The sequence below is a fragment of the Ranitomeya variabilis genome, chromosome 7 (genome assembly GCF_051348905.1).
Source record: "Ranitomeya variabilis isolate aRanVar5 chromosome 7, aRanVar5.hap1, whole genome shotgun sequence".
Lineage (NCBI taxonomy): Eukaryota > Metazoa > Chordata > Amphibia > Anura > Dendrobatidae > Ranitomeya > Ranitomeya variabilis.
This window is the reverse complement of record NC_135238.1, coordinates 215,699,630-215,724,260: the sequence shown is the minus strand read 5'-3', so window position 1 is coordinate 215,724,260 and position 24,631 is coordinate 215,699,630. Positions and strand designations below refer to the sequence as shown.

General features: G+C 43.1%; 1 protein-coding gene across 12 annotated transcripts in view; it reads left to right on the top strand.

Annotated features, from left to right (window-relative positions):
- The window catches only part of PKP4 (plakophilin 4), a 237,583-nt gene that overhangs the window by 114,073 nt on the left and 98,879 nt on the right, over window positions 1–24,631 (top strand). For 9 of the 12 annotated variants that reach the window (XM_077272904.1, XM_077272907.1, XM_077272900.1 and 6 more), the window contains exon 3: window positions 619–731. The exons of the other annotated variants lie outside the window; for them this stretch is intronic. In XM_077272904.1, coding sequence (XP_077129019.1) covers window positions 619–731 — 113 coding nt within the window. The remainder of the gene's footprint in view (window positions 1–618; window positions 732–24,631) is intronic. 12 annotated transcript variants of the gene reach the window in all.

The window sequence follows — 24,631 nt, the reverse complement described above, 5'->3', positions numbered from 1 at the left end:
TGTAGTCTGTTGCCATGGAGACACAAGTCCTAAATTGAACTGTAAACATAAAAGATTTGTTTTTGTTTGTTTTTTTGTCTTTGGATCTTGTGTTTCTTTGGCACAATAAAGATTCTTTAGCTTTCTCTCTACTCCTTTTTTTTTTTTTAACGCAAGCAGAACCGTATTTAATGCTTCCTATTCGTTCTGCTGCCTGTATTTACACTGTATAAACAGATATTCACTTTTCATTTTATGGATGGAGTTATGGTTTCTTTGCTCAGCATCTCCGTCTGTCCCCAATACTATGAGTTTTTTTTTGGCTGGAGATTAATCGTTGGGTTCTTACATTAAAGAGGAAGAGCCGCCGAATTCCCTTACGACCTGGAATTGTAGATAAAGGTCAATAATAATCCATGAAATATTCCGTTTGCTGCGATCTGTCAGAACCGTCTTCTTTTATGAAACTGATAAAAAATAAATAAATAAAGTGTGTTGTGAGCAGTTTTGCAGGCAGATGGGGCTTGTCCCTTTGCTAACAGCCGAGCACAGATTATCTCTCGCCCTCGGTCGCCTGTGCATGATTCAGTGTATTTGCAGATCACCTGAGGCTTCTTTCTCATTTTCTTGAAATTCCAGGAGCTGCAATTTGAACGGCTCACCAGAGAGCTCGAGGTGGAAAGACAAATTGTTGCCAATCAGCTAGAAAGATGCAGACTGGGAGCCGAGTCGCCGAGCATCGCCAGCGTCAGGTACACATTCTAATGACTGTTTGCTCCCATACTGTGAAATGGCCATTTCCACCATCCAGCCACCGCGCATCATTTATCTCACCGCTCACTCGCTGGTTCGGAGTATTTATAGGTTAATGTTGGAACTTTTACAAAATAAATGTACGACTTTCCATCAGCCGAGTCTCGCTGTGCAGCACTTTCTTGCACTTTCCAATAGGATCAGGGTGCTGGGGCTGGTTTTTGGCTAATCACGAGGTCTGATGGGCAAGATAGGGTTAGCCTGTGTACACCTCCGAATGAACTGTGACAACCCAAAGGGAGGCTGATACTGGTAACTCTACGGGTTGTCAAGAAGGGGGGGCACTCGGGACACCATCTGTGCTTCACCCCCGAGCCTCCAACAAAACTACAGTTCTCTGAAGCTGAACCCTATGTCTCCAATCCCCCCACTCCAATTCCTGATTCAACACCTGCGCCCACTTTATTCCGTCAACTTTTCCTTTCTCAAGTATCCTGTCACGCAACTTTACCACCTCAGACTCTTTTTCACCGCCTCTAACTTTTTTCACCGCCTCTGACTTTTTTTCACCGCCTCTGACTTTTTTTCACCGCCTCTGACTTTATTCACCACCTCCGACTTTATTCACCGCCTCCGACTTTATTCACCGCCTCCGACTTTATTCACCGCCTCCGACTTTATTCACCGCCTCCGACTTTATTCACCGCCTCTGACTTTTTTCACCGCCTCTGACTTTTTTCACCGCCTCTGACTTTATTCACCGCCTCTGACTTTATTCACCGCCTCTGACTTTATTCACCGCCTCTGACTTTATTCACCGCCTCTGACTTTATTCACCGCCTCTGACTTTATTCACCGCCTCCGACTTTATTCACCGCCTCCGACTTTATTCACCGCCTCCGACTTTATTCACCGCCTCCGACTTTATTCACCGCCTCCGACTTTATTCACCGCCTCCGACTTTATTCACCGCCTCCGACTTTATTCACCGCCTCCGACTTTATTCACCGCCTCCGACTTTATTCACCGCCTCCGACTTTATTCACCGCCTCCGACTTTATTCACCGCCTCCGACTTTATTCACCGCCTCCGACTTTATTCACCGCCTCCGACTTTATTCACCGCCTCCGACTTTATTCACCGCCTCCGACTTTTTTCACCGCCTCTGACTTTTTTCACCGCCTCTGACTTTTTTCACCGCCTCTGACTTTATTCACCGCCTCTGACTTTATTCACCGCCTCTGACTTTATTCACCGCCTCTGACTTTATTCACCGCCTCTGACTTTATTCACCGCCTCTGACTTTATTCACCGCCTCTGACTTTATTCACCGCCTCTGACTTTATTCACCGCCTCTGACTTTATTCACCGCCTCTGACTTTATTCACCGCCTCTGACTTTATTCACCGCCTCCGACTTTATTCACCGCCTCCGACTTTATTCACCGCCTCCGACTTTATTCACCGCCTCTGACTTTATTCACCGCCTCTGACTTTTTTCACCGCCTCTGACTTTTTTCACCGCCTCTGACTTTTTTCACCGCCTCTGACTTTTTTCACCGCCTCTGACTTTATTCACCGCCTCTGACTTTATTCACCGCCTCTGACTTTATTCACCGCCTCTGACTTTTATTCACCGCCTCTGACTTTTATTCACCGCCTCTGACTTTTATTCACCGCCTCTGACTTTTCACCGCCTCTCACTTTTTTCACCGCCTCTCACTTTTTTCACCGCCTCTCACTTTTTTCACCGCCTCTCACTTTTTTCACCGCCTCTCACTTTTTTCACCGCCTCTCACTTTCTTTCACCACTTCCCTCAAACTCATTCCCCACTTTTAATCATGTAATTGTTTTTTTTTCTCTGTCATTATTCACTATGCAGCACTAACCCAAGCGTTATAATTTCCTGATTCCCCATCTATAATCAGGTTTGATGTTCTCTCCCTTCGGACATCCTCTGTGCAGACGTATTGACTGGTTACATAGAGTGCAGATATAATCTAGACCCGCTCCGTGCAGTCTTACAGATGTGACTAGTTGTGCAAGTTCCACTAGGTTTTCTGATCTGTCTCACACTTGGAGCGATGCCGCAGACCTTTATCTAGAGACATATATCGTTATTACCATTAAGCTCAGATGAATTGGAGGCGCCGATGTTCACAAGAATTAATGTTTTTTTACATTTACATTTTTCTTATGCCTCCTTCCAAGGAAAAATAAGGAAAAATAAACTAAATAAGAGTTCCTCACCGTCTGCAGGTCCAGCGATGCCTCTCTGGTCTTGATTGACAGGTGGCAGCTGTAACATTATAACTACACCACACGTGACCTCTGCAGACAATCTCTGTGCTAAGAGGATACAGCACATGCTGCTGAGGTCAGTGATTGGCTGCAGCCTGTTAAGACCGAGGGCCACAGCGAAGAGGCGTTATGTCTGGTTATTGCAGCTTAGCTTCACTGAAGTGAGTGAGCTGCAGTACCCCACACAACCTGCTATAAGGAGCGGCGCTGTTTTTAGAAGAAAGGAGCCATGTTTTTACAATTCTGCACTACCTCTTTAAGGACTTGTTCAGATGCAGAGGGATTATTGATTGGGATCTGAAGTGGTCAGCGACTAATCTATAGGACGCTATTAGCGCGTGGTCGTCCTGGTGGAGGCGGCGGTGCTGTGGACAGACGGGACTAGCCGAGTTGCACATATTCCGATTTTTAGGTTTCTGAATGCAATGGACTGGAAATCTTCTATTATCCATCTAATCTCCGGTGAATTCTTCCACGTTGGGTCATGCAGTCACATTGCAGCCGCTGACGGTGGAGATGAGACATCACAGCGCGTTTCTCGTGGCAGATTATCAAAATATATTGTATATGTACATAAATCTGAATAAATCACCCTCATTATAAATGAAGGCCTCATTGAAATGATAATCCCCCCTCGCCCGTAGGAGAGGAGCGCCGGCAGTAGAGGATGGTACTGCCATGCACGGTGTGACCGGGCGATGCAGCTTTCTGGATAAGCGCCGTATACTCCCATATGTTTCATCTCGGCTTCATGAACTCTGCACTACTTCATGACACCCCCGTGGGTAACATTTACTATCTTGTCAGGCTCTGCTCCTGCTTTAGATCACATAAAGCTGCACTCTAACCAGATTTCACAATACAAACCACATACATTATTAAATACGTTTTTAGACCTATTGGGGCTGGTGTACATACTTTGAAATCCATATATAATCGTTTTTGAATGAACTGTTTAGGTTTCATGCTCTGGCCGGACTCCTCAAATGCTAAGGCTTGTTCCGCTAGTCTAACATGGATTTTTCAAAGTAAGTACACCAGGTCATCAGGTCTAAGTGATCGATTTAATAATGTGTGCAGTTTGCATTGTAAAGTAGGGTGACAGACCTGATTTAAAGGCGTCTTTTCTTAGGATAGGTCATCAGTATCACATTGGGGTTCTGCACAGCTCCTTCCGCCTTGTAGTGGGCATCGCCGAAGATGCAGATCAACTACTGGTCTGCAGATCTCTGCAATGGCCGCGAAGCACAATACGGAGCTGCGGAGTTCAACTCCGTCCACTGTTTACATCTGACTGTTGATTGATGGGGGGTGCTGAGTGTGGGACCCCTCACTAATCTGATATTTATGGCCTACCCTAAGGATAGGGCATTAATATCTTCAGTCTGTACAAACACATTTGGGTTTACAAAAAAGCATATTATTGATCTGTAGGTTGATCATAGAGTTGAGCAGGAGGATTCACAGGACCCTTGGTAGCCGTGGCCTTAGGACTAGAGACCTGCGGATCTCCTACCACTGGTGGGTACCTGGCTCCTCTTCGGATTGGTTAGCGCTGTGACATCATTAGGTTGACGTATCTACTAGTCAGAAGAGGAGCCAAGTATACCAACTGGTAGGAGGTGGTTGACCGGGCTCTTGTTGGCTGATCTTTTTTGCTCAACTTTAGTTATTTTAGATTAATTAATTTATTTATTTTAAGTTTAACAGCCATAAATCGTGCTACTTTCGCCCTTTAGGCCATTTCTTCCATTGCATCTCCACCTCAATCAAATAAATGGAGGAATTGAAACATGAAATCACCTTCTAATATCATGTCTTTTTCAGATATCCGTGGAATCATAGATCTTGTGTTTTCAATTTTTTAGAGATTGTCGGGGGAACTTTTTATTTTCTGTTCTTCCCCTTTAAATCCCTTGCGTACTTTGAGGAAGTTAACAGAATGTTTATTGTGTGGGTTCGGAGGCTACATAAAGTTCACGATGTTAATGCGTCAGCTGACGGTCGGCGTGGTTTGTGGCCCGGGGCCAGTATTCCTCACTGGTCGCCTTATTTTCTTTATTATTGCTCTTCTGATGCTTTTTTATGACACTGATGGGTTTACTAGTTGCTGATGATCTTGAACTATTAATCCCCCACCCCTCGTACCAGGCACCAAACCACCGGCCAGGTGCTCCGCGCGTCCATCGATCAGCGGTCAGAGCTTCCCGTCTGCAGGACTGTAATATTTGTATTATTATTGTACTGCAATTTACTGACTCACAGAGCATGATGAAGCCTTTTTTAATTACTTCGGCTCATTGGCATTCCGGTCTCGCTCGTTTCTGCCACAAGTCAATTTTGTCCAGGATGTCGAATCTCCGAACAGGAATGTTGCCCACCGGCTGGAATTAAAAATGCGCGTCTTAATCTGCGGAAGGACAGCCGGGCGCTTAAGGTGTTTGCTGCAGCCGCGGTCTCTTGTTGGAGGAGGATTGGACTTACTGAAGCATCCTGTCAATACAGCAGGAGGCAGATACAAATGTTCATGTTCTTTCACCATTTAGAAGATTTATATATATTTATATATATATATATATATATATATATATATATATACATACATACATACATACATACATACATACATACATACATACATACATATATATATATATATATATATATATATATATATATATATATATATATATATATACATACATACATTATATATGGGACTAATGTCCTTATAGTGACCTTCTGAGAAAAAGCATTAGAAAAAAAAACTGCTAAAGGAAACCAATTATGTAGCTGTAAAGTGCACCATCTTGACCAAAGCCAAGGACCTCTGCTCCATTCATTGTCTATGGGACAGCCGGAGAAAGTGGAGTACAGTGCTCCTCTCTCTACTACAGTCCAAAAGACAATAAAGGGAGTGGACGTCAAGTATGTGATCAACTCTACAAAGCCACGTTCTTGGGTTTGCAAATCATCGTATTGGGGCACTGACCTTCAAACCCCGATGATCAGCAAGTTCTCCCCATCCCTTTGATAGGAGATGGCTAGTAATTTTGTAAACCCTCTTTAAATGATTTGCTTGTTCTCTACTGTGATCTCATGATTTTAGAAAATATCCTCTAACCAGACAATAGAGGAACTGATCGTGCAGCCAATAGGTGCTCCTCCTGGCCCCCTTACACATGCATGTTCACCTTGGCTAAAGCACGTGTTTTCAATAGGGAGAGAGGACCAAGTCACTGTCAGACCCTTTTGCTTTAGATCGATGGCATCAAAATAAGCAAGTTTACAATTGACTTGCTTTTTTCTATCTACTGTATAAAAATCAGACATGTTGACATCCATCTGCCTGATCCATTTTTCGTGCCACTGAGATCAGGAGACTGCAAACACATTAGTTTTTGAAAATTGATGTGTTTAGCCATAATAAAATTTAGAGACTGGTTCCATTTTACGTCTGTGCCCACGTTGCGGATTGGTGTGCGGATTTTTCCACACTGTTTTTGCAAAATCCGCAGTAAACCGCACTGCGGATTACCTGTGGATTTACTGCTTTTTTAAAATGGTTTTTCTGCGTATTTCCCCTGCGGTTTTACACCTGCGGATTCCTATTGAGGAGCAGATGTAAACCGCTGCAGAATCCGCACAAAGAATTGACATGCTGCAGAAAAAACAACGCGTTTTTTTCCGCAGCATGGGCACAGGGTATTTTGTTTTCCATAGGTTTACATGGTACTGTAAACGCATGGAAAACTGCTGCAAGTCCGCACCAAAATCCGCAACGTGTGCACATGGCCTACAACGGCGTCATCTTTCAGGACATAATGACTGTACACGATCGTGTTGAAAGAGTCGACGTATGGGGACAGAACAATTGGGTTTACAGTCTTTTTCTCCCCATTGACATTCCCTGTTTCCATGCGGGGGTAGGTGGCGATGTGTTGCCCCCAACAATTTTTTTTTATTATTTTTTTCAAATAAATTCTGACATTGGTTGGCTAATCGGTTGATTGGCGTCATATTCACACCTTTTATAGTAAAATTTCTAGAGAACCGTCCCAACAAATCGGCTGCCCAGTATAGAGCGGATTTGTGTGATACTGGGGCATCGGAGACCCCGGAACTTCTCTTCAATCAATAGGCGAGTACCTGCAGATCTGTTGCACTCGTGTCCTATCTGCAGTGTTCACGGATGATTATCTCACCGGAGCCTCGGGATCTCTGATCACAGCGATCACATTGAGCGGAATGGTGCACGTTCTAATCTGCCTTAATGCTTCTGCTCCCGCGACTGTTAATTAGCCGAGCCTGGTGATACAAGGAGCCGAAGGTTTGTGCTGCCACACAGATATAATCATGTAAACAGAATTAAAGAGAAAAATACTGCTCATCTGCAGAAAACTACGCCTCGCTAACAAGTATTTTGCTTCCTCTGTTTAATAAGCGCGTGGGAGGCTCAGTGATGGGAAGGTTTCATCGGTGCACGCTTCCGAGCAAGACTTGCTTCACACATCGCTCCAAGCAATTGCTACTGTTTTTATTTTTCTGAAATAACATGTACATAAGGAAAGATGTATCGGCACTACAGGCTGATTGTGCCGTCTCATATCAAGTCTACTGATCTTTTTACGTTCCCTTTGTATTCGTCGGCACTTGTAAAGATAATACGATATTATAATACTTTTATAATGTATCTGATATGGGGTAAATGGCATCTTCCTCTCTGTAAATGTTCATAAACTACAAAAAAAACTCTAGTGTAAACCATTAAATGGGGATTTTCAAGTTGTCTTTGAGCAGCTCATAACTCTTCAGTGTCCATAGTCTCCTCCATACAGTCTCCTTACTTCCTGGTGTCTGGCAGGGCGGGCACTCCTCCTTGATTGACAGTTCTGGTGAGTAGCAGATCTGTACCATTAATACAACTATTAAGCTGTAGGACGTTCTGCTATCAGTGGTTTGTTCTGGAGTGTACACGATTACTGCTTTGACACATAGAGAAAATAAGGCATTTGAACAAGCACACGGCTCAGGGAACTATTCCTAAAATCTGCCGATGGTCAGTGCTGGTAATTTTTGCAAGATTGATAACAGCAGTTTGTCAGAAGTTCAGAACAAGAGGGAGAGTGGGAATCGGTTAACTGCTGTGAAGAAATTAATAAGCTGAAGAAAGGTGGCTGGTATGGGAGGAGTTAACATCTCCTAACTGTCATTAGAGGACAAACTCCATGGAAACCAGCTGTATCATATGAAAGATAAAAGCTGTCAAAGCAGCAGAATGACAGCAAATAGAAAAAAGCAAGTCAATTGCAAACTTGCTTATTTTCATGCTGTCAAACTAAAGAAATTTACTACATTAAGAATATCTCTTTTAGTACTAGATAAGAGGGGCACGTATACATACAAACAGTTAGGGGGGAATGTCTCAAGGCTGTGCACTGTGATAGGGGAAGAGGGAGTTAAGGATGTGGTTTCTCTGCCTGGAGCTGAATTCAGATTTCCATATGGAAATTCAGGACTTCTCTTGGGTCTTCTGACCTGACCCCCCTATGAGGATAATACGCTCAGGTGAAGAAACTGCAGTCAGTCATGTAGTTGTAGTCTGTACTCAAAAATCACACATACTGGATTCTTATCTTTCCCAACACCATTTGCCCGGAGCACCTACAGTTGTGTGAAAAAGTGTTTGCCCCCCTCCTGATTTCCTATCCTTTTGCATGTTTGTCAGACTTGCATGTTTCAGATCAACAAACAAATTTAAATATTAGGTAAAGATAACACAAGTAAGCACAAAATGCAGTTTTAAGTGAAGGTCTTTATTATTAAAGGGAACCTGTCAGCAGGATTATGCACAGTAACCCACACAGTCAGATCGGTGCCGTTATACTGATTAAAATGATACCTGGGCTGATGAAATCCGTCTTGTGGTTGTTGTTTGATGTTATTAAGCAAGTACAAGAAAAAAAAAAATATCAATTTGAAAATGGCGCCCGCCTCCTCTATCAATCCATCAGAAATCGATTATTCGGCTGATGTTAGGCTAATGTGTATGGAGGCCTTAAAATGTATGGCCAATTTAGCTTTGGCCCATTTCACGCAACATTTTCTGCCGTCAGTCACAATCCATTGGCTCAACGGAGTCGGCGCAGATTGTGAAAAACGGATGCGACGGATCCGGGGTTTTTTGCCTGATCCGACTAGCAGATCTGGATAATTGGATCCTAAAAAAATCGGAGCGTGCTCAGTTTAAAAAAAAAAAAAAATGGAATCCGTCCCGGATTCCGTCATTTGACGGAACTGGCGCCCATAGGCTTCCATTCGAGCAAACGACGGACGGTGATGGATCCGTCGCTGTCCGTTTTTTCAACGGATACAAAAAACGTTACTTTGTCCCATGTCTCTGGCCGCTGACCAATTTTCTACGGATCTGGCGAACGAAGTGAAGGGAGACCTGTCAGTCATAGAGAACTGGGCGGAGGAAACTGGGGACCACCCAGGAGGATCCATCCCTATAATACTGGATCACCAGGAGATGGTGGCCCATACACGTGTATGCGTAGCTTAATACAGCCACCAGTATGTGTTTATTTGGAGCCACAGTTGGGTCATAAGACATTTTTACAGCCTGGAAAATTGAGTAACGTAATAAATTAGTGTGACGGCACAAAGATCTTCCTTTTCTTGGGAAGGCTTTTCAGTTGTACCAATAATTTCTCAAATCCCTATTTGTCTTTTGAGAAGGTCTAGTTGAATATAAAGTTTACAATCTGTAACTGTTCGGCCAGTTTTGTCCTATAAATCAAAAAATATCCAAAATTAAAATACAATGAAATGAAGAAACATGGAGTCGTCTTATCCTATCTGCAGCTCCCAAAACGAGCCGCCGCGCTCCTCCAGAAGCCGCCTGTGGAGCTCGCTGTAATAAGAGGACATTCGTGGGTTTGTAATGATAAGGGGACTTCAAAGAAATCTAAATCTCCCAGACGTCCACATCCATAGGACGTAATGAATTGTCTGCCTAAGTAACCGTGACATTTACAAATAACCTTTTCTATACCATGCATATGTAAGAAGGACGTCGCACCGACACTGTGTATCTCCATTCATGGAATGCATATTTTCCAATCTCTATTGTCTGCCAAGACGCCACGGAAAGAAGTTTTCGGTCCATTTTAAGTGCTAGTCTGGTATAAAAGTCAACCCTGGTGCACGCCGGGCTATTAAAAGGATCTTATGGCTAGAGAGCCTCTTGTCCACAAGTGTATTCCCTGCCAGCACGCTTCCTGACCCTTTCCTTCTTTTCACTGTTTGCCACTCCTAATATTGTAGCAATTTCTCGGATGGTTTTTTCTGTTTTCGCAGCTTGAGGATGGCTTGTTTCACCTGCATGGAGAGCTCCTCTGACCGCAAGTTTACTTCACAGCAACACCTTCCAAATGCAAGCACCACACCTCAAATCAACTCCAGGCCTTTAATCTGCCTAATTGAGAATGACATAACGAAGGGATTGCCCACAGCTGTCCATGAAATAGTCTTGGAGTCAATTGTCCAATTACTTTTGGTCCCTTTAAAAACAGGGTGGCACATGTTAAGGAGCTGAAACTCCTAAACCCTTCATCCAATTTTAATGTGGATACCCTCAAATGAAAGCTGAAAGTCTGAACTTCAACTGCATCTGAATTTTGTTTAACATTCATTGTAGTAATGTCTACAACCAAAATTAGAAAAATGTTGTCTCTGTCCAGATATATATGGACCTAACTGTGTGTGTGTGTATATATATATATATATATATATATATATATATATATTATGGATGGATAATCTATTATAGATATCAAGGAACGGATCTGGAAGGAAGGACAGGGACATGAAGCACCATGGAGAAACAAGCCGCTGCATGGGATGTACCATCTACAGATAATGGAGGTGGCTGACATGGAGAAATCCTACCAATGGCTGGAGAAAGCGGGATTCTGAGACCGCACAGAAGCACTAATCATAGCGGCACAAGAGCAAACACTAAGTACCAGATCCATAGAAGCAGAAATCGACCACACAAGACAAGACCCAAGGTGCAGACTATGCAAAGAAACCTCAGAAACTGTCCAACACGTAGTGGCAGGATGCAAAATGCAAGAACCGCGTATACCGAACGCCATAACCAAGTAGCGGGAATTGTATACAGGAACATCTGCACAGCATATGGGCTAAGTCCAAGTGGGAGACCCCAGAAAAAGTGGTGGAGAATGAAAGGGCTACAATCCTGGGGGACTTCAAGATCCAGACTGATAAGCAGGTGTTGGCTCACCAAGAAAGAAGGAATATAAACCAGCTCATCCATGATGCATAAGCCATATTTTGGGAGCACTGGTTGGCTAACGAACCAGACATTGTGATAGTAGGCAAGGATCAGAAGACAGCAATGATAATAGATGTGGCAGTGCCAAGTGACAGCATCATCAGAAAGAAAAAATATGAGAAGCTGGAGAAATACTAGGACCTCAAAGGAGAACTGGAGAAGATGTGGAAGGTGAAGGCAACTGATTCCAGTGGTGATAGGAGAACTTGTAGCCATTTTCCCAACTTAGGAGGTCACTGCTCCAACAGATCCCAGGAGCAACATCTGAGCTTTCTGTCTAGAAAAATGCAATGCTGGGAACAGCTAAGATCCTGCTCAGAACTCTCAAACTCCCAGGCCTCTGTATGTATGTATGTATGTACCAAGGGTGCTAGGATATATGACGATAGTTCAGTGCACAAAGAGATAACAAGACATCCTATAGAGAAACAGCACCACAAGAACCAAAGTAAAAATCAAATACTTTATTAAATAGCCAGTAAAATCACAACGTATATAAAAGGGATGACCTAAATGATAACAATTCACCAAGAAGGTGGCAGCACGGTGCCCAACAGGTACATAAAATTACACAAGTGTACACAGGTAAGTGGTCATATAGTTAGCTCCAAAGACGTGCAAATGTAAAAATACAAAAGATACCAGCAGTGAATCATCATAAGAGCAAGAGTAAAAAGCTAAAGTGCAAACATCGCTCAAACAGAATTGTCATGCTAGTAAAAAGAGATAAATTAGTGCATAGAGCTAATGTGAGCTATCCGATGGAATTACCTGTGGGGACCATGCTGCCACTCGCCCCAACGCGCGTTTCGGCGCAGTGCCTTCTTCCGGGGGTATAAATCCCGTATTCCGGGACGTCTAAATGAGCCTGTACTTGCATTCTATGCAATAAAATCTCTGCTCGTTCCAGGTTCACAGGTCCAGTGGGCGGTGATAATTAGTGATTGGCAGCTTTCCCTGTGTAAGCATGCATGTAGTAATGGCTGTCAATCACTGACAAAAAAAAGCCCAGACTGCACAGAAAACTCAAGATTTCAAAGCATTAGATGCAAGTTGTACAAAATATTTTACTACATTGACTTTTTAATGGTTTGACAAACAAATCCAGCAACAATCATTATTTATTTATTTTATTAGTATTCTTTATTTTTATTTATTTTATTTTTTTTTTTTGTCGGGCAAAAAAGTTGTTCAACCATTGAAGTCAGTGTGAATGGATTTAAAAATTCATCATTTATTCATCTGTTTGTACCTGATCCTAGTTTACTGGAACAATTTCAAGCAAATGATTACTGGACTATGCGAACTCGGGTTTTCTCTGTGAAGCTTCAAATATCCTGTGTCTGAGACGCTTATAAATCAGATGGAACTCCTTGAATAACTAATATATTTAAATTTTTCATTTATTTATGCCTTCTTACATAGCTCCAACATATTCTGCAGGCCTTTACTGACATCATCATCGCTGTCCCCATTGGGGCTCACAACCTAAATTCCTTATCGGTATGTCTTTGGAGTGTGGAAGCGAAACAGAGAACCAAGAGGAAACCCTCGCAAACATGGGGAAGAACATACAAACTCCTGGCAGATGTTGTCCTTAGTGGGATATAAACCCAGGACCTCAAAGCAGCTGTTCCCTCCCCTGAGCCGCCGTTCCCTCCCCTGAGCCGCCGTTCCCTCCCCTGAGCCGCCGTTCCCTCCCCTGAGCCGCCGTTCCCTCCCCTGAGCCGCCGTTCCTTCCCCTGAGCCGCCGTTCCTTCCCCTGAGCCGCCGTTCCCTCCCCTGAGCCGCCGTTCCCTCCCCTGAGCCGCCGTTCCCTCCCCTGAGCCGCCGTTCCCTCCCCTGAGCCGCCGTTCCCTCCCCTGAGCTGTCCTGCTGCCCAATAATGAAAACATCTTAGGAAATTGCTCATTGTGCAGTTGTCTGAGATGTTGCTGTGAATTATCCATTTAGCTCCGTACACATAAACCTATATCGTAAATCTATAAACCAATATAGGAGTAATTCACACTCTTCTCTTCGCACAAAGCCATAAATATCTGCCAGACGTTGACTGTGAACAGGGCTTGTCTTTTGTAGAGCGAGTTCGTCAGTGTTGCCTGGAGGCCTAGTTCTTGTGAAAGAGAAAGCAAAGTTAATAGCAATAACTCAACAAATGGCAGGTGAAGCCTTTCAGATACAATAGCTACAGCTGCTAATCCCACCGACGCTGCGGGCTCCGTCCGTACAATGGAAAAACAAGGGCTAAGGTGGTGACGAGCGCCATCACTGACGAGTAATAAAGGCTTCCGAGGGTAATGACTTTAAGGCTGTGTGCACACGTTCAGGATTTTTCGCATTTTTTAGCTATAAAAACGGTTAAACGCATAGATATGCATCCCATCATTTATAATGCATTCTGCAATTTTTGTGCATATGTTGCATTTTTTTCCACGAAAAAAACGCAGCATGTTCATTCATTATACGGATTTTTTGCAGGTTTCCCACTATATTATTGCATTGAGAACCTCAGGAAAAAAAACATAAAAAAATCCACACAAAAAAAGCGCGAAAAAAACCGCATGTGGATTTCATGCAGAAAATGTCCGGTTTAGTTCAGGAAATTTCTGCAAGGAATCCTGACGTGTGCACATAGCCTAAAGAAAACCCACATCTACGCATCTATCTGGGTTTCTAACCACGATGTATTAATTGTTCTAATTTGTGCCGCAATACCCGGCACAACTCATGGACAGGTGGAGCGCGGTTTATGGAAGAAAGCAGCTTTTTTTATTTTTTTTAAATTCTGAACTACGTTCTTCCTTGTATGTATTAGGACAACCTAAGGCTGCATGCCCACGATCAGTAATACTAGCATTCTGGACACAGCGTATCTTGGTTTGTACAGTACATGCCGCCCACTGTACTTATTTTTTTAACACTGCACAAAATCTGTGTTGCTGGTTTCCGAGCCGCAGTATGTCAGTTCCTCTAGCGGGAACACTCAGTCTTCTGTGCGGAACTTGCATTAGAGGTGGAAAATCCACAGATAAAAAAAAGCACAAACGTTGTAGTACGTTTACACAGGTCTTTTTAGCCCAGTTTAAACTCATAAATCATTTTTAAAAAATGACGTGGGGTCCCCTCTATTTTTTAATAACCAGCCAAGGTAAAGCAGACAGCTGAGCGACTGCAAGAGCGTGCATGCCCCTTCTCTGGAACAAAGATACTGTTCCAACAATTTCTGGTGATTTTTGCATCCTGTATAATTCTAAGGGCTTGAGTAATCCATATGTTGATGATTGATATTTCTATTTCCTGATAATTTTTAGTTTTTCTCTGTATATTTCTCGGCACAGTTAGTGCCTTTTGACTGTATGTTGTTTTTCTCTTTACATTTTCAATAAAGATAATATCCTCTCTCAGTGGTCTGATTTTATCAGGCTGGGAAGGACCTTGGTTATTTGGCCCTTCCCAGCCTAAAAATAACAGCCCGCAGTCACCGTAGAATTGGCATATCACATTAGATGCGCTTTGCCCGCCTCTTCCCAATTTTCCTGGTGATGTGGAAATCTTGTTGATAATTGTAGTTGAGGTTGATGTCAGCTGTGACTTGTCAAAAATCACAGCTACCATCAACCCCTGGGGTTAGTAGTGGAGAGGTGTCTATCAGACACCCACCCCCCCCCGTTAGCTAAATGCCCGCAGAAAAAAGCATTATTTTAATATAGACTCCCCCACAATATCCCTCGTTCACCAATTTATTGAAACAACAACAAATAAAATCTCTTGCAGGTCCGAAGTAATCCATCAGATCCAGAGTAGTCCAGGAACGGACCATCATTTTATTCACCAATTTATTACCCAAAATGTTCCCATAAAACTCCGCCATGGTCCAAGTTCCTGCTATTGACGTACGCCGGGTAGTGATTACAACACTCATCCGAGAAGACGGGTCACTTGGCGATGGTGATGAGCGTTGACCGTACCCGACGCCTGTGAATAGCAGGAACTTCACTGTGTTCAGGTAGAACAGACAGTTGCCTCTGTAGTAACTACCGTCCTGTTTTGTTTTTTTAGGGCAATAATAAAATAAATACCGCAGTCTTGGATGAGCCCTTTTTAATATATAATAAATAAATTCCAAGGGTGGACAACCCCTTTAAATTGTCACCTAGTGCAGGTGTAATTGCAGGTATCTAATAGTCCGTATACTCTGAGCAGCCGCCACCACCGCAGCAGATTGTCCCTCTTACTCTCCATTACCGCGTACTCAGCGGTCTGTGCCAGCCCGGCGTATGGCATCCAGCACGACAAATGGCTGTACAAGCCTGTCCGCAGTGAGGACGGCCGATCAGCGGAATCAGCTTCGTTACGGTTCATTAGTCATAATGCTGCACATTTACCTGTCATTTTCCTGGTGGCTTCGTTGACCACCATACAGAGCGGGACATTGTGTGAGGACGGTTTACCGTCATTAGCCGACATTACCATCCCTGTCCCGGCTCATGTACCCTGCCGGGGTCTTGCAGTCACCTATCATTTCTGATTAACCTGTGAGATTCCAGCATTCCGCTATATATTTTGCATTTGAGGTTTCTTCCCGCTGCGGTTCGTGCTGTGATGTACCTAATGTCTGAAGTGTTTAAAAGCAACAGATCATCACAATTTTGCATTTAATCTCATTTGCATCCGCGCACGGCCCTCGGCGATCTACAATAGCTTTGTTCTATTTTCATAGTTATTTTCATGCAGTTTATGGATATTGTAGCGGAATAACATTTTCTGCTTTATTAAGCTATAGCGTGTTGTAAATTTTCGATAGCCGTTTTCAGGCTTTTTTTGATTGTAGAATTTAAAGGGAGCAAGCCACGAAAATGCGGTCCTCTTTATACACGTGGGGAAATGCTGATGCTACAGTGTGGTGCGCCCTGCTGTCTTCATTCATTGCTGTCCTAACACTGCTAGCGTGCTTGGACTTGTGGATCAAATCTCCCCCCACCATCATTCAGCCGAGGATTGTTTCCTGAATTGACTTTTCACTACAAACTAGAAATCCCGGTGTGCACAGATTATCCCTGATCCCTTCCAATTTGAGCGGAGTTTATCATTGGGCAGGACTCCTGCTGTAGTCAGTTGTCCTACTGCCAGACACAAGGACAACACTTATTTCCTGGGACACAAGGAGAGGAATTCTTTATCTATATTTCCCAGTTTTGATTGCAAGAAGAGACCATATATTTTCTACATCTAGTTTTCCTCGGAGTTTTATGTGCCCATGATACAACTATTGCAGGAAAGGAGCCAGTCCTGGATTATCTGCAGTGGTCTCCTACAGCCTTAGCTTAAGCAGTGGTCCCATAGTTATTCCTGGGCTAGATCTTCTGCGGAGTACTAGATGTTATCTTTACCCGACCATGTCTCCTTCTCTAACGTGTATTTGTGTTAATCTACCATTTTTCTTGGTAAGTGAACAGCTTCGCCTGGTCTCGCCCTGCGGCTGCAGGGACCGATGATTAGCAGAGTGATAATCGTGTGCTCTTCCAGTATAGTCAGAAGCGAGGAGGCAGCCACCCCGACCACTGCGTTATTAACCACATTATTCATCCTTTGCACTTAGCGGGCAGCTAGTATGAAGACTTAATGACTCAAGGACAATACACCGTAAACTGAAGGGAGCGTCTCTGGTAACACAGAACGGGGTTGTGGAGGAATAATAGATTTTCCTGAGATGTAGAAATGAAAGCATTGCATAATGTGGAGGGTTCTCCGGGATCTATTCCGAAACAAAGCGAGCGGCAGACATAGATATCACCAGCATAGCCCAAATGGGTGAACCTGGGGACCACCTTATGACTCAGAGGATGGATGAACCCAGGGACACCTTATGACTCAGAGGATGGATGAACCCAGGGACACCTTATGACTCACAGAGGATGGATGAACCCAGGGACCACCTTATGACTCACAGAGGATGGATGAACCCAGGGACCACCTTATGACTCAGAGTGGATGAACTTTAGGATGTCCTTATTACGCATTATGAATGAACCCAGGGACCACCTTATTACTCAGATGATGGACAAAACCAGGGACCACCTTATGACTCACAGAGAGTGGATCAACCCAGGGACCATCTTATGATACACAGATGATGGTTGACCCTATGACCAACTCATGACACACAGAGGATGGATAAACTTGGAGACCACCTTATGACGCACAGATGTTGGTTAACCCTAGGGACCACCTTATGATGTATGAATCTGAGGACCATCTTATGACACTTAGATGATGGTTGACCCTAGGACCACCTTATGACACAAATAATGGATGAACTTAGGGACTACGTTATGACACACAGATGATGGTTGACCATAGGTACCAGCTTATCACACACAGAGAATGGTTGACCCTGTGGACCACCTTCTGATACACAATGATGGTTGACCCTACGACCACCTTTTGACACATGATGGATGAATCTGGGGAGAACCTTATGATACACAATGATGGTTGACCCTACGACCACCTTTTGACACATGATGGATGAATCTGGTGAGAACCTTATGATACACAATGATGGTTGACCCTATTTCCACCTTATGACACAGATGAAGGATGAACCTGGGGTCCATCTTATGACAGTCTCAGACGTGGTAGGTACGTTGAGCTATTATGGTACAGCTTCGAGTTATTTTAAGTAAGTCAATTGGGATGGAAATGATGTGTAGGAAAAATAGCTGCTGTTTGCCTTTAGTGACGCAACTTGGAATATTTACACTCGACTTAGTCCGCATTCTACAAAAATAAATGAAGAAATCTTTTCTTGTGGGTGATACATGAGCATCCCCAATCTGAAGTCTTGTTGTATTTTTTGCAGGTTTTTTGCCCAAATTCATATTGTACATATTTCCACTTTAGTAGAGGAGAACAGGGGAAGGCACTTTCCAATAGCACAATTTCTTTGGTCCCCATTCATTTCTTCTGATGTGCCACTGTCTCTTTAGGTTTGTTTTGAAGCTGATTTCACAATACAAACTACATGCATCTCTTCGGACCTGATGAGGCTGGTGTATTAGCTTTATACATCCAGGTCAGAATGGCTGCATTATTCTTTATATTAACATTTTAAGAATTTCTCAGTTACTAGCTGGATTTCTAAAATCTTCATTTTAATATGAGGTATATACCATTATCCTGACATGTATTTTCAAAGCTAGTGCACCAGCCTCCTCAGGTCAAAAAGATTTATTTAGTGATGTTTACAGTTTGTATTTTGAAATCTGTACAGGTGATTAAATAACGAACAAACCATTGAAAGTTAGGGCTTATTTAATTGGGAAATGGACGAACGCTCGTTACCGTTGCTTATATTACCCCCATTAAATATGTTGTCAGTCGTCTTTAAAATGATCTTTCTCGGCAGCACACCGTCCAGTGTAAACAGAACTTGTGCTGCTGATAACTTGCTATAAAGTGCGGTCGGTTGATCTAAACTGGCCATTGACCGATGATCGGCTTGTCGCCTGTAGGCATCAAATAAATCGCTAGTGATGTACCGCTGTAATGTGGTTTTAGGTGAAACAATCCATATCGAGACTCGGCGCCTTGTCACATTGCCAAGCCCTTGTTAATATTGCATTCTTTTAATTAAAGCCTCTTTATATTATAATCCTCTTTGCTTTTGATTGATAATAAAAGGGAGGTGAGAATAACTGGCATCGAGCAAGAAACATCTGTCGCCGGCACTTTACTGCGGGTCTCGGCGCAGCGCAGCGGAGCTGTAAAGCAGATGTGCTACACTTGTTCTGCGCCCGGCCCGTTACTTCCTCGATGTGCTGCCGGGATGACGTTATCCCGGGGGTGACACTTTAATGACGTTATCCCGGGGGTGACACTTTAATGACGTTCTATCAGATGCTCGGAGTGCACTCCGCAGATGAAACTTTCTGCTGCAGGAAATGGCTTCCACTAAGTTGCCATCTGGACGCCTATCCATTGATGCACAATGTGGCTGTTTTTGACTCCTTGCTTTGCTTGTCTGTATATGTACAGCTGAATAAGTGTTTTTATATTGCCAAGGGAAAATTAATATTCAATATAATTTTCATCTATTGAAGCCAAAATTTCCATCTCCAAATGATGCATGGGTGGAACAGCCCGTCATGGGACCACTTTGGGATTTTTCACGATTCTTTTGGCTCGGGTTTATGCCACTTTTTTGTTAAAGAGCTGGAAAACAAATGCCCTTTAACAGGTGTCCCTCTATAAGAGAATACTGCGTTTGGCGTTAAGGGAATTGGGTTGTTAAAGGGGTGGGGAATAGGGGATAATATCCTTCACAATTTCTGGGGGTCTGATTGCTGGATTCCCCACTGACCCTGAGAATCTGGGATCTGGAGAGCCCCATGTGAATGGATCGGTGGTCGATTTATCCGGACCGTCGCTCCATTCATTCTCCATACACCGGCGATAGACGAGCGCTGTGCTTGGCTGGTTTTCCGACACTCTCTTATAAGAATGAATGGAGCGGCGATACACATTGTCAGTTACGGCTCTGTTCACATGGGGCTCTGTAGAGCCACGGATCTCTGGATGGGTGGTGGTCCCAGCGGTCAGACCTCCAGCAATCTGGACATTATTCCCTCTCCCACAGATGGGAGATAACTTTCAAACTTGAGAATACCCCTTTAAGTCCTGGACTTTGCAAGCTTCTTGCTGAGTATCCGACTCCCTCTGTTTTCATATTAATGACCTATGTTGTATCCTAGGTGAAAGTTCTCGACATGATATTCCGACAAACGCCTATTGAGCGATTTAATGATACTAAAAACCGTGGTTTATTCTTGAGGCAGTGAGTAGGGCTGAGCTGCAGTACCACATACACCCTGTAGGCAGGTGGGGCATAGTTTTTGAAGAATGCTGGCATGGTTTTTTATGTTATTTTAGACAACTTCTTTAAAGTTAGAAAGTTATTCCCTGTCCTCACAAAAGTAGGAGGCCCAACCTTTGGGATCATCAACCGATTCTCAGAACGACCCTTCTGAAAGGAACGGAGGTCAAGCAATCGCACCTCTGCTTCATTCATTCATTCTATAGGACTGCTGGAGATGGCCGAAAGCTATGCTGTTTTTGGAGAGGTCATAAACATCAGAATGGCGAGGATCTGACACCCGGCAACCCTACTGATCATCTGTTATCCCACGGATAGAAAAAGTACAAAGTGTACAGTGCGGGAACACCACACCCCCAAACGCTACAAAGTGGCTGCTCTTGGGTACGGCGGCTCAGCTCCCATCAATGTGAATGAGATCTGAGCTGCAGTACCCAGGAATGACCACTACATAGTGTCAGGAGCTGATTTTTTTTCAGACCCCATTTTTGTGTCCTTCTTTCCACTGTGGGATCTGCCGACAGCTGATTGGTTGAGGTCCCAAATATTGGACCACCAGGGATTTGATTTTAATTAAATCAATATCCGGGCTAGATGATCAATGTCAAAGTCCTGGACAATGCCATTTCGTTTCTTCTTTTTTTTTTTAATATCTTAAAAATTGCAAGCTTCCATCAGTAGTAAGACTGCAAATCCGGGATTTTTGACTATCTGATCTCTGCCGCTCTCAGTCATTGCCGCATCATCTTAAATAACAGCCGGGGGGGAATCAATTTTTCTTTATAGAATGGTAGATATGGTTCTCTGTGTTCTCAACCTGCAGAAAGTAAATTGGGGAAAGTGTTGATTTTTTTCGGCTTCCTTGCCTGTGTTTAGCCGTCCCTGACATGAAGCAGTTTTCCAGTCTTAGGCAGAGTCCGGACGTCTCTTTTGCAGGTTTTCGTACAATGAATTCACACGGAGAAGATTCCGCTTTGATTCTTAGGGTATGTGTCCACGTTCAAGATTGCATCAGGATTTGGTCAGGATTTTACGTCAGTATTTGTAAGCCAAAACCAGGAGTGGGTGATCAATACAGGAGTGGAGCATATGTTTCTTTTATACTTTTCCTCTAATTGTTCCACTCCTGGTTTTGGCTTACAAATACTGATGGAAAATCCTGACCAAATCCTGATGCAGTCCTGAACGTGGACACATACCCTTACAAATCTGTAACCTTGTCTTCTGCTTTACCTTGGGATTTGTGCAATTTGCTAATTTCAACGTCCAAATGTGTAAGAATTGACTCGCTCGATCCGATGATGAGCGCTGCTTTGCTTGTAGAATTGACTCCGCAATGCAATGGCCGCCGTGTCTTCTCTGTGTCATGGTCTTTATTATATTATACAGATAAAAGGAGTGCTCTTCTTTAATGCAAATATGCTCAAAAGAGGCCTCTTTCATAAATGACCAATGCTGTCCTTCCTGCACTGCCTCGTGTATGGCTATAAGAAAGCAGACTGCAGCAGGAGCCTCCCCCCAATGCACGGACAGCGGTTACACATGGGATCGGTAATCTTCCGCCAAGCACCGGGTGAAGATGGAGCTAATTAGTATGAGATTAACCCCTATGTTCTCTGTGTGATTTTTATAACACCGTTTCAGGAGCGTGCATAAAATGCTAGAGACCCATTTTGAGGACCCAATAATCTGGAAATGAGCAGGTGTTGGAACGCCTGTTTCTGACTATTGTATAATCAGAACAGGCCGACGAACAGGCCAAACACTTGTTCTTTGGGGTTATTTTTAAGCAAGAGGGAAAAAAATTATTCTCGGCAGCACATCTTCCTATGCAAACATGTGATGTGCTGCCGATAACATGATGTTTTGTGGTCTCAGAATGATCATATAAAAGACATCAGTCTATATGCTATAAACTCTAACTATATATTGCAAAGCATTACACAAGTGATCAAGAGATTCTGGTCCCATAGGTGGGAGAAAAAAAACATATTTTTAAGAAATTTTTATAAAAAAAAGCCATCCTTATTCCCCCCACACACGTACAAAGTAGAAGAATATTTTTCTTCTGTTTTAAACTTTATTGCATTATATTCCAAATAAAGACACATTTGATACTAACGGCCTGTGAAATTGAGATAATTTACACCGTATATTTCATGGCAAAAGTGGAATCTACTGATCTGATATTTTTATTGCCTTGAAGAATAATTGCGTAGAGCTCCCCCCTCTACATAGATGACTATTGCTGCTTATGAGATTCTATGCAGAGGGAGGAGCTAGAGGCAGAGCTCCTCCCTCCTCCTGTGTACTTAGAATCTCATCAGTAGCAACTGCCATCTTCTAAAGAGGAGGGAGGAAATCTAGCTCCTCCCTCTACATAGGAGATGACTTGTTGCTGATGAGATTCTATGTAGAGGGAGGAGCTAGGGGCAGAGCTCCTCCCTCTTTGTGTACTCATCAGTAGCATCTGCTATCTCTGAGGGAGGAGCTATGCTTCTAGCTCCTCCCTCTACATAGGAGACGTCTGTTGCTGCTGGTGAGATTTTATGTAGAGGGAGGAGCTTCAGGCAAAGGTCCTCCTGTCTACTTGGGAGATGGCAGGTGCTACTGATACGATTCTACGTAGGCGGGTGGAGGGAGGAGCTCTGCTTCTAGCTCCTCCCTCTACATAGATTTTCATCAGCAGCAACGGTCACCTATTATTATTTCAGTAATGGGAAAGTCTGTATTCACAGAAGACAGATTTTTTTTACCCATGAATTAAAGAATGTGACAATAAAAGGTCAGTCCAGGAGGAGAAAGAAGCAGATTGCAAAGTTGCTTATGTTCATGTTTGCTATTGATTTATGAAAGAAAAATTGACATTTCTGTTACTTTTTAAATGACCCTTGTTAAAAAAAAAAAAAAATAAATCATAAATATGTAATACAAAATTCTACCAACAACCAAACTCACCCTGCAAAAGACATGAAATCAAAAAAATGTGGCTTTCAGGACTCTGCGACACAAAGCACATTTTTCCTCTATTAATCAGGTTTTTGTGGTACTGAAACATAAAGCTAAATGTGTGTGAAAGATAGGGGGAAATGGTGACAATGCAGTTTTTCTTTAGTTGTCGGCCCTCCAAAATTGATTAAAAGCCAAAGATAAGGCCCAAACTTTCTACTCCTAATTATTGGTGTATCGTTCCTTTTAAATGAACAAAGTTTTCGCTCTTCCTTTGCTAAATGTTAGATATTGTGCGGATATTGATCTCCATTACCTTCGCTTTATTTGGTTTGGACGTTAATATTTCCCCAATAATAAAACTTTTACAGAGAACAGAACATTCACTTCTGCAAATATTTTTAGAAATCCGTATAGCGGACGTACCGCAGGTCATTAATAACTTATAGTGAAATTATCCGGTGGCCACTCTCCTTCCTCCTTTCCTCGCCAGCACCTTCTCCTTGAGCAATGATGTCTCTGGGATTGATGCAGGAGGCAGGCGATTATCAGTAAATGAGGTCACCTCTGTTCCGTGCCCCCCGTAAGTGAGAAAACAGAAGCGAGAATGCAATCAGTGTTCCTATTTCCTTTATCACTGAGGCTGAAATCCCCACATTCTATACCATAGCTCATGGATAGAGTGTGATTAAATTATATTATAACTTAAATAAGCCGCCCTCCTGTTTCCATCAAAGTTTTTATCCTCTTAATATATTGCAGTCATCATATTATACAGCACTGTGCACTTACAATTGCTCATTTTTCCTTTCTACCCAATTAATTCTTCTCATTTTCTCTGCTCTATGTAGAAACAAGAAGTCTCTTGTCCCTTCATTTATCATTCCCTGACCCAGCTGCATGGTGTATGAGTCATGAGTCACTGCAAAAGTCCCTGGTAGGGGGAGGATGGTCCTCCCCCCCTACTAGGGACTTTTGCAGTGACTCATGACTCCTACAGAGAGGATTGACCTCCTGTTTCTACATAGAGCTTAGAATGATTCAGCTAGTTGGTTATTAATCACGTGATGTCATAGACCTAATGGAAAAGAGAAGAATTATCAGGGTACAAAGGAAAGATGAGCAATTGTAAGTAGGCAGAGCTGTAGAATATGATTGCACTATATTAATAGATTTAAAAAAAATTGATGGGAGGAGGGCTTCTTTAACAGAAGAGGCCAGAGTTGGTGTTGATGGAAATCTTTTCCACCTCACTAGTAATGTTCTATAATGGAAGCTCCCACTACACAACTCGATTAAGAACATCTCTAGAATTCTATAAGGAAATAAAAAAGCTGCTTCTTTTCAGAAGCTGCGCCACTCGTATACATGGGTTGTATTTGATATTGCAGATTATGGATTCCAGATGTAAT